This window comes from Petaurus breviceps, unplaced genomic scaffold (genome assembly GCF_028583685.1).
Source record: "Petaurus breviceps papuanus isolate PSGF00001 unplaced genomic scaffold, PetGlider_PUasm1.0 108, whole genome shotgun sequence".
Classification (NCBI taxonomy): Eukaryota; Metazoa; Chordata; class Mammalia; order Diprotodontia; family Petauridae; genus Petaurus; species Petaurus breviceps.
In genome coordinates, this window is record NW_027185593.1 from 3,095,816 (window position 1) to 3,106,386 (window position 10,571).

At 56.6% G+C, this 10,571-nt stretch overlaps 1 protein-coding gene across 1 annotated transcript in view; it reads left to right on the top strand.

Annotated features, from left to right (window-relative positions):
- The window catches only part of CSNK1G2 (casein kinase 1 gamma 2), a 103,597-nt gene extending 93,394 nt beyond the window's left edge, over positions 1 to 10,203 (top strand). Inside the window, exons 4-12 of the mRNA XM_069072812.1 lie at positions 1,596 to 1,665; positions 2,837 to 2,985; positions 3,693 to 3,927; positions 4,536 to 4,621; positions 5,191 to 5,275; positions 5,709 to 5,857; positions 6,051 to 6,134; positions 6,889 to 6,995; positions 8,377 to 10,203. Coding sequence (XP_068928913.1) covers positions 1,596 to 1,665; positions 2,837 to 2,985; positions 3,693 to 3,927; positions 4,536 to 4,621; positions 5,191 to 5,275; positions 5,709 to 5,857; positions 6,051 to 6,134; positions 6,889 to 6,995; positions 8,377 to 8,431 — 1,020 coding nt within the window. The 3' untranslated portion in view covers positions 8,432 to 10,203. The remainder of the gene's footprint in view (positions 1 to 1,595; positions 1,666 to 2,836; positions 2,986 to 3,692; positions 3,928 to 4,535; positions 4,622 to 5,190; positions 5,276 to 5,708; positions 5,858 to 6,050; positions 6,135 to 6,888; positions 6,996 to 8,376) is intronic.
- Positions 10,204 to 10,571: the final 368 nt, after the last annotated feature.

The window sequence follows — 10,571 nt, forward strand, 5'->3', positions numbered from 1 at the left end:
GGGGGGGAGGGATGCCCTAGGCTCAGCTCCTGATGGGATGAAACAAGCACACTGCATCTGGGAGGGGGGTGCCGTGCCTTAGGCTCAGCTCCTGACGGGATGAAACAAGAACACTGCATCTGGTGGGGGGGTGCCCTAGGCTCAGTTCCTGCCTCTCTGCCTTTTGTGCTGTGACCTTGGTTAGTCCCTTCCCTTTTTGGGGCCTTAATTTCCTCATCTGTAAATTGAAAGGGGTTTGAGGAGTTGGGTTAGATGATCTCTGAGGCCTCTTCGAGCTTTAAATCCTGTGATCAGACTTTCGGGAATGGACCCTTGCTTGAACTTGTAGCTCTTCTAGCATCCCACATATCTGACTGTTGCCCCCTACACCCCTGGTTTTAATCTGGGGGAGAGAAAAACCATCTTCCTGCAGTGGAGGATGTTTTCTCTTCCCTACATTAAAGTCAGGGGTCCAAGTGGAACAAAGAGCTGGTTTGGGAGGTGTGCAAAAGGACTTGGCCACAGTTATTTTTCAGTAGGGAAAAGGCAAGACATAAATAGCATTTTCTCAGGCCCACATTGCTTCATATACAGTCTTCCTAGCATGGGGACTCTGAGCTATGTGTCTCCGGCTTCAGGGACAGGCTGCATGCCTTCACCCAGGCCTTGACCCGTGGCACACACGATCAGGGTCTGGGCTCCTTTTGGGGCTTAGAGCAGAATGAAACCCACTGATCCACACAGGAACTATGCAGCTGCAACCATGACTTCCTGTGGATTCTTGGCACTGAACTTTAGGACATCAGGCTTGGAAGAGAACATGGAATGTCAGAGTTAAGGGCTCCCCCAGAACACAGAACATCTGAGATGGAAAGCACCTCATCTCATTCAACACCCTTATTCTACACATGGGAAACTGAGGCCCAAAGAGGAAGAGGGACTTGTCCGAGGTCACATGATAATTCAATGGCAGACCCAGGACTAGAAGCCAGATCTCTGGTCTCCCAGCCCAGAACCCTTTCACCTTTGCCTTTGGTAGCAGGGCGGGGGACAATTCTACATCTCAGATGGACCTGAGAAATTAGTTTATATTAGTGCTTACTGACCTGCACCAAGAGGGCAAAGGCCGTGGGTTCCATCTTCATGTAAGGCCAGTTGGTTATACTCTGTTCCCCTGGCACATCCTAGAACTTTGGTCCAAGGCAGTTATGTCTAGGTAGAACGTCAGCAACAAGATGGCCCTGTGAGCCCTGCTTGAGATGCCGTTGGGGCCCAGAGAACCAGTGCCATGAGGCCAAGTGGTGGGCCAGAAGCCTGAGGTTCCCTCAGCAAGTTGTCCCTTCATGAGGGCTTTGTCAGTGAAGTCGCCCTTCCCTCAAGTGCAGCAGGGCCCAGGCTACCCCCAAAGCTGCCCTCTTGTTTTTCCTCTATTGGATTCTCTCCGTCTGATCCTTTTAATGAGATGCCAGTGACCAGATTGCTGGTGATAGCGGCCTTGTCATTCTGCCCTGGGTGATGGGAGAGCTGCAGCCCATCCCCTGGGCCCATTCATGTCATTAACTGCAACCTCTTCTTCTTGTTCTCTTTCTCCTTCTTTCCCTCCCTGCCCTCTGAAGGAGCCTATAAAGTCCAGAGCCCCGCAGCTGCATTTGGAGTACCGGTTTTACAAACAGCTCGGCAGTTCAGGTAAGGAGATGTGCTCCGGGTCGGGGAGCGCCTCACAGGAGCCAGGGGAGGCAGTGTCGGGGTTGAAGAAATATTATTCTAGTCTGAGAGTCAAGACACCCATGTTCAAGTCCCAACTCTGCTGTTATGACCTTGGGTGAGTTGCTTCCCTTATCTGGGGCTTCAGTTTCCCCCTTTGTTAAATGAAAGGGTTAGACTCTATGATCCCTAAGATCCCTTCCAGCTCTGACCTTCAAGGAGTCAAGGTTAGCATCCCACCCCCAGCCTTCCACAGGGACTGAGGCCTACAACCACCTTCCCAAGCCAGTTTCCAGTTTTTCAACAAGTTAGATACTGGGGTAGGAAAGTGTATTTGTTCATTGGAACAAGAGAGACAGTGTATGAGCTGTCCCAGTGTGGGCAGCCTGAGATGAATCGGGTGCAGTGCTGAGTGCTGTGGGAGGTCAGAGGAGAGGGGAGCCCCAGGGGGCCGGGGCTGGAGAGGACGTCCTCTAGGAGGTGGGGTGTGGGGAAGAGGCCTGGCCACTGCCCGATCCCCGAGACACCCCAGGAGCCTGCCGTGGGAGAGGGCAGCTAGCAGGGCGAGATCGCTGTTTGCCCTAAGTGCTTTCCAGCAGCAGGAGACACCACTTATCTGGGGACAGCGGAAAGAGCCCTAGCCTGAGAGTCCGGAGCCCTGGGCTGGAGTCCTAGTCCCACCACTGGCTTGCAGTGTGACCTTGGGCAAGTCACACACACACCCTCATTTCTTCCCCAGTCACTATTTGGTAACTTATGGGAGACCCGAGACCATCTTTTAGGAAGAATATGAATGTGGTCATATAGTGCCAAGATGGCAAGGGGAATGGGATCCACACCATTGCAAGGGACTTGGGCAGGAAGACCTGGCATTGCATGACTGGGAGGGAGATGCAGGTGACCTGTGGAGGCCACCCATCTTGCTCAGTGGCCTCCAGGGGGGGCTGAGGGTAACACGACGGGGACAGGATGTAGAGCTGGAAGGACCATTAAAGATCATCTAGTCCAACCTCCTCACTTTCAAGGGAAAGTGACTTGCCCAAGGTCACCAGGTAGCTGCTAGTCACAGCCCAGAGCCAAGGTTCTTTCCACTCCCCGGCAGCCTCACTGCTCATGTCTCTCCTGCTCTTTTCCACTCTCTTATCTCCTGCAGAAGGGATTCCTCAGGTTTACTACTTTGGCCCATGTGGGAAATACAATGCCATGGTGCTGGAGTTGCTGGGACCCAGCCTGGAAGACCTGTTTGACTTGTGCGACCGGACATTCACTCTGAAAACTGTGCTGATGATTGCCATCCAGTTGGTGAGGACCCAGGGTGACAGGGATGGCCTGTGGCCTGGGCCTGAGGAGAAGGGGAGAAAAGAGTCTGCAGGACAGAATAGACAGGGTTCCGAGGGACCCCAGAACAGTGGGAAGGTGGGCCACTGGGCGCAATTACAACAGAGAACTTGGAGAGAGGACAGAGGTAGCTCTGGATGCTGGGAGAGGCCAAGAAGCCCCTGAATGTGTGTGTGAGGCCCCCAGCCCAGGAACTCCAGGACCCCCTGGTCCTCACTTCAGGCCCAATCTCCCCTAGTCAGTGTGGGGAGAGGGCAGGCAGGGCTGTCACCCTCAAGAACTTGTATTCTCTTCAGTTGCCTGTCAGAGAGCTTCTTGTGTGGCTTTACTGCTGAGGGACAGAAGAGACTATAGTCCCCATCCCCATACACACATCTAGTCCTGAATAATTGGCCGGGCACCCGCCCTGTCCTGCTCCTTCCCAGGCTGGAGAGGCCCCTCTGTGTCATGTCAGTCTGATTACTCTCCAGGGCTGTGAAGTACTTGTCTTTGTCCTCTTCCTGTGGTCGGAGGGGTTTTCACGTAGGTGAGAAGCAGGGCCCACCCTGGGTTCGCTCTGAGTTCCAGGCCTAGAGGCTGACACAGGGTGAGAACAGACATGGAGTACAGCAGGGAGAGGGCTGGGAAGGGGCGGTGGGCTGGCACCGCTCCATGTCCTGCGCGCTCCCTAGATCACGCGGATGGAATACGTCCACACCAAGAGCCTGATATACCGTGATGTGAAGCCCGAGAACTTCCTGGTGGGCCGACCAGGGAGCAAGCGCCAACATACCATCCACATCATCGACTTTGGCCTGGCCAAGGAGTACATCGACCCTGAGACCAAAAAGCACATCCCCTATCGCGAGCACAAGAGCCTGACAGGCACGGCCCGCTACATGAGCATCAACACTCACCTGGGGAAAGGTAACCAGAGGCGTGCCCTGGGAAGGAGGGAGGAATGGGGGGTGGGGAGTGTAGACGGCACCGCTCCCCAGGACAGCCCTGCCTCTACTGGGAGCACGCTGCAGGGGGCATGTTGGACTTTAACTGACGTCCTTGAGGAGTGAACAGTAGAGGTGTGCTGTTCACAGAGAGTAGAGTGAGAAGGAGTTGTGGTGGAAGAACAGCCGCCATGTTAGACTGTCAGAGCCTCGCACCCCTGGGTTCACATCCCCTGTAGGCGAGGCCTAGGAGAGTGTGCAGGGGGGAGGCGTGTAGTCCAGCCTGGCCCCTGTGGTGCCCATGTGTGTCCAGGGTTTGGTCATCCCTTTGGAGTCCTCAGATCAGGCAAGAGCAGGGCTTGTGCCCGTGATGGGAGGGCTCCCTGGGGGCTGAGGCTGGGGCTGGAGGCAGCACAGAGTGTAGACGAGCCTAGTGCTTTCACTGCTGAGCTCCCATTCCAAGTAGATCAGACCCCATTGTAGATGACCAGGTGGCGGCGCTGACAAGTGGGTTAGCAGGATGCGCTGGGCTCCGGCCCCGCAGGCACTGGCTGCTGCTGTGACGTGCTTCCCCGTGTTCTCCTTCTGCAGAGCAGAGTCGGCGGGATGACCTGGAAGCATTAGGCCACATGTTCATGTACTTTCTCCGTGGAAGCCTCCCCTGGCAAGGTCTTAAGGTAAACAGTGACCAGCAGCCGCAGGACTGAGGATCCAGACTGTTAACAAGAGTTAGCTCTGGCCCCTTGAGCCCAGTGTGGTAGTAACCGTGCCGGGCAGGCCCTGGCTCATCTTTGCATCGTTTGAATTACATGGTTTCTGTTTTGTGTGCTCTGGGCATTTGGAGACATCTATCTGCTCTGGCCCATTCCAGAACCCACTTCATCATCTCGCCTTCTCCACACAAGCCCCTTGAAGGTCAGAGAGGAGCTGGGATGCTGTTTTCTCCTTTACAGACCCCAGAAAAGAGAGCAGATTGCCAAAAGAACCAAGCCTGGAGTGTGGCAGGCCTGTCTCCTGCAGCATTTCAGCTTCAGAAGGCTCAGGCTCAGGCTCAGGCTCCCCTACATTGACAGCTTAGGGATGTTTTGCAGTAGTAGCTGCAGGGACACTGGTATGCGTGATGGGGCCTTGTGGCCTGCCTGGCCCTGGAGAGGACTCTGGTGGCAGCTCCTTCTCCTCAGCACCCACAGAGCTCAATGTGGACAGCAGCCCCGGGCGCCGGCCCAGTTCTGGTCTTCTCTTCTAGGCAGACACCCTGAAAGAACGTTATCAGAAGATCGGGGACACCAAGAGAGCGACGCCGGTCGAGGTCCTCTGTGAGAACTTCCCAGGTACGTGGCCCTTCTCCCTGCACTGGGGCCACTCATCGTCTGACCAGGTCTCGTGGGAAACCTCTCTTTCCTCCAGGCCACATCAGAGGTGGTAGGAGGAAGAGCCCAGGTTGTCCCCCTGGGGTGCTCTGGAGTCTCATATGAAGTATGCATGGTTTAAGTCAGTGAGGGTCCCACCCTCTGGCTGAGACTGACCACCTTCAGGAGAGGCCCCTGTGACTTGGGCAGCACCTTGGGTGCTTAAGGCCTCAGGGGTTGAGCAGGTGCTGCTTCCAGGGCCCTGATCTGAGAAGGCAGAAAGTCCTGCTGCCCCTCAGAGTGCGTCTGATGAAGGAGACACAGCCCTGACCTTTGGGCCCCACAACGAGCTTGTAGAAATCACCATCACACAGGGCAGCCTCCTTACCTGGCATCCCCCCTCGTATCTCTACAGAGGAGATGGCCACCTACCTGCGCTATGTACGGCGGCTGGATTTCTTTGAGAAACCCGACTATGACTATTTACGGAAACTCTTCACGGACCTGTTTGACCGCCATGGATTTGTGTTTGATTATGAATATGACTGGGCTGGAAAACCCCTGGTAGGACAACCCCCCCACCCCCCAGCCCAGAGGCCCATACCACTGCAGCTTCTGACTCAGGGCTGGAGCTGGGGGCTGAAGGGCACACCTACCGTGCCCTCCCCCTTCGCCCCATCCTGCCCTGTCACAGTGGGGAGGTGGATCTCAGACGTGGGGGCTACAACCCTTGACCTTCCTTTGTCCTGCCTTCCAGCCAACCCCGATTGGCACCATCCACAGTGACGTCCCTGTCCAGCCAGTGAACCGGGACAAGGCTCAACCCCACACCAAACACCAGGTACGGGAGTGTTTAGGGGGCCAGCACCTCGTGTCTCCCCACATAGGCTCTTGGAGCCCTTCTTGAAGGCCATTCCTTAAGCACTTGCTTTGTACAGGATCCTGTGCTAGTAGGTGCTGGGGACATGAATACAAGGTGACAGGGTCCCTGCCCCAAAGGCCTGTCTGTACATCAGCACACATAAACAGATCAGAGTCTGATGGGCTGGGGCGAAGGAAAGCCCCTGAGCTCTATTGTAGGAGAATGAAGGGATGGAGACCTCTTAGCGACAGCTGCACGGTGGTGGGAGACAGAGGCCACACTCAGTTCATTTGGTGGGAATGTCCAGGCTGTGGAGTAACAGGAACGGTCATTGGAACCAGCCAGTGGAGTCTCAGGACTTGGTGGCAGAGGGCAGTGGTCAGCCGGGGGACTCAGGAGGGTGATTTTGGCAGCTCTGTGAAATTTCACCTCAGGAGGAGTGCATGGAGAAGGGCCCAGATGAGCAAGTCCACACTGCCGGGGCTCCGAGCTGGCGTGATGGAGAACATGGCTCCTCAACCCTTATTCTTTATCTGATTCCATACTTGGCATGGGAAGGGGAAGTCAGGAAGACCCAAGTTCCAGTCCTGACTCATGCTTACTGGCTCTGTTACCCTGTGCAAGTAATTGAAATTCTTTGTGCCTCGGGGCTCGTCTGCTCAGCTCCTGCCCTCAGAGAGGGGCCGGCCGGCTCACACTCTCCATGTCCACCCTCTCCTCTTGCTTTCCCCAGGTGATGAGCTCCACCAACGGGGAACTAAACACTGACGACCCCACGGCCGGCCACTCCAACGCCCCCATCACGGCCCCTGCGGAAGTGGAGGTGGCCGATGAAACAAAGTAAGCTGCCTGGGCTGGGCCCCACTCTCCCTCGGTGCGCAGGCACTTGGTAACTGCCTGCTCTGGGCCAGCACAGTCTCCCCTGCAAGGACCTTGCCTTCTGTCAGGGAGTATTTATTAAGCTCCTGCAGTGTACCAGCCACTGTGCTAAGCACTGGGGATACAAGGAAAGGCCTAAAAGCTCCTGCCCTCAAGGAGCTCCTGGTCTGAGGGGGAGATGGTGCACAGTCTGCGTCCCCAAGCCGTGCACAGCTTAAACGGAAGGCCGGATCAGAGGGAAAGGCAGTAGCTGAAGGGGAGCACGGGGAGCCAGGAGGCAGAGAATTCCAGGCATGGGGGATGGTCAGGGAGCATGTGGGGACTCACAGGGAATGGGGAGATCCGCATAAGGTGAAAGAGGCTTTTAGATACAAGGAGGGAGTCGCTGGAGTGTTGGGTAGAGGGTGATGAAGTCAGACCTGAGTTTTAGGAAGGTCCCTCTGGCATCCGAGGGACTGTCCAGCAGGCTGCTGCCAGAATCCAGGGGCACAGTCATGGCCCCCAGGATGGTGGTGGCAGTGTAGACATTCAGACCTGGGAAGTAGTTACAGAAGAAGCATAAAGAGAATGCATACGTGTTGTGTCCGAATACACAGATAGCCAGTAGAGGGGGCCGGGCCCCAGCAGGGAGAAGTGGGCATCCAGGCCCAAGGGACAGACAGCAGGAAAGCACAGAAAGAGCAGGGAGAAGGCTGGAGGGCGGCATTGGGAAGTATGGGGGAAGCTAGGTCGGGATCCATCTGTGAAGGGGCCTGTGGACTTGGAGTAATGCTGCAGCCGCCCTCAGGCCAGCATGTGGGGGAGAAGGCAGAGACCAGAGGAGGGGGGGGCCGTGGACTGTATGGAGAAGGGCAGGACGCTGCAGAGTGTGGGAGGAGATTGGCTGCTGACAGGACACCAAGGGGGGAGGTGAAGGGGTCGGAGAGCACGCCAAGGTTATGAACCTGGGATCCCCCAAAATTGCAGAAATGAGGGTGCTGGGAGGAGGAGTGGGCTCAGGGTGGGAAGGGGACTCCCTCTGTCTCTGGGACACCCAGTTTGAAAGGCTCTCTAGGCAGATGGGGTACGGGATTGGCTGCTCAGGACAGACAAGGGCCGGAGCCGGACCTGGAAGATGTCTGCAGAGACAGGCCCCTGGGAATCAGGAACAGTGGCATTTATAGAGTGCCTACTCCAAGCCAAGCACTTTGAGCCCCACAAAGACCCTGGGAGGTGGGAGCCATCATGGTCCCCATTGTACAGGAGAGGAGCGGGGCACGTCCTGGTCCCTGCTTGGCGGCTGGATGCCAAGAGGCTGCCCGCGTCTTCCAGCGGCCCTTCATCCGTCTCCTTCGTCCTCCAGGTGCTGCTGTTTCTTCAAGAGGAGGAAGAGGAAATCCACACAGCGGCACAAGTGAGCCTCTGGGGCCCAGGCGGACCGAGCGGAGCTGTCGTCTCCACCCTTTGTGGCCCCTGAGATGGCAGGTGGCCCCTGCCTGTGGCCCTGCCTCCTGCAGCCGGGGCAGGGGGCGGCCTGGAGAGAGGCCAGGAACAGAGAAGCCGGGGGAGGAAGGGGGACCACTAGCCCCAGCCCCTGCCCCCCTGGGCCCAGGGCTCACCTACTCCAAGCAAGACTTTGGCAGAAATTCCTACATCTGTGTCTCGTCCAGTCCACCTTGAGAGCGCTCACTATTTAAAAACCACACACCGAGGAACCGAAGCCCACCGAGAAAGCACTTCCCCCCCTTCCCTTCCCCCTTCAGTTTGAGGTTTGACTTGCGCGCGTCAGGGCTCGACCCCTGCAGACTCGTCTCCACGCGTGCTTAGGTCTAAGGTGAAACCTGGGAGGCCCGCGAGGCTCCGTCCTCCTCAGCTCTTCACCACTTAGTGTTATAAAATCCAGCCTTTTTCTCTTCCTCTTTCAGAAAGGCCGTTTGATCGTGGTGGGGGGAGGAGGGAGTTGAGGCCCCACCCACCTCCCCTTGTCTGTCTGCTGTGGGAGCTGGGCTATGCCTTGTCCCCCGTGAACTTTGATCATCCAGTGGTCGGGGGGTGGGGGGGGGGCAGCAGAAGCTAGGAGCAAGATGAGGGAGGTGGAAATAGCCCCCAGCCCCTCTCAGATGGGTCTGGGGGAGTCTGAAACCAAAGGGAAGGGGGAAGCCAGTCCCCACAGCTGGGAAAGGAGATGCCACCCCAAGGTCTCACCCAACATGCAGGGTGGTTCAAGCTACTTTGCATGTTCCCTCCTCCCCCCACACCCTAATTGGAGCCAAAAAATGCTGCACCAAAGCCCTGGAAGGGCGGGATGGGGACCCAGGGGCAGGGCTGCCTGTAGCAGCCAAGGCCCCTCTCACACACCCCCATCCACCTCGGGGAAAGGCGAGCTCAGCCGGCTGTACCCCACGATGGCAGCGCGGCCTGGCGAGCAGCCAAGAGAGGTCTGCAGCGGGTACTTGGGCCCTCCTTCAGGCATAGGGCCTGAAATACCCTTGCCCTCAGTGCTGTCCCAAACCCTGATCCTCTCCCACTGCACTCCCACCCCCCTTAGCCATTTTCCTGCTCACTAAAGGCTGTCCAGAGACTCCAGGTCAGCCCCCCATCACATCCCACATCCCACCCCCTGCCAGTGTCCAGGGGACGGCGGCTCCTGTAACTATCCCCCAAGGTCGCTCTCTAAGAGTTGGTGATGCGCACTGGGCATTTCCCCTTCTCCCCAGCCAGCGCCAAGGACGACAAAACGCCTTAAGACCCCGGCACCCAGGAGAGGGTCCGAGGACGAGTATATGTGTGTGGCAGGGGGAAGGGGTGCACAGTCACTGGTGGCCACAGCAGACAAACCTAAACCCAAGCGCCCTTTCACCTCCTCCTCCCCAAAGGAAACAGTCCAAGGGAGCATTGGCCCAGTCTGTCCATGAATCTGCCTGTCAAGTCTCACTTCTTTTGGTCCATGTGTCTGGCTTGGCTGAAAAGCAGCAGCTTGAGGCTAGAAGACATATCCCTGTTCCAGACCCGAGTCCCAGCGTCAAGATGGTCCCTGCGCGGCTGCCCCGCAGGCAAGCAAGCGTCCATTGTGAGTTTAGTTACTGCTTTACAAAGTGTACAGAAATGGCATTTACATTTCTCTGATGCTTCCTGGAAGCCATAGAATTTAGGGGCTTTTTTAAAAAAAATAAACAAAAATGAAAAAGAACTCAAGGCCCAGGCCTTTCCTTGCTTGGGCATGCCTGGGGGAGGCAGAAGGGACGCCCAGGAGCATGCTATTGCACGTGGTTCTCTGGGACATAAAATCCGAGGTGGGAGGGCTCTTAGAACTAAGATGTCAGAAGCAGAAGAAGCCTCAGACAGAAAATGAGTGGCAAAGCCAGATTTTAATCCAGGGCTTATAACACTAAACTTCATGCTCTTTTTACCCATACCACAGTGCCTTCTTACAAAAAAATAAGATCGTACTAGAACACCATCGTGCCCAACCCACTCTGAGGTTGCTCTGCTGATTCCGAAGGGCAGTGGCCCAGACAGAGAGGGGACGCCCAGAAACCCACGAGGCAGGCATCCCTC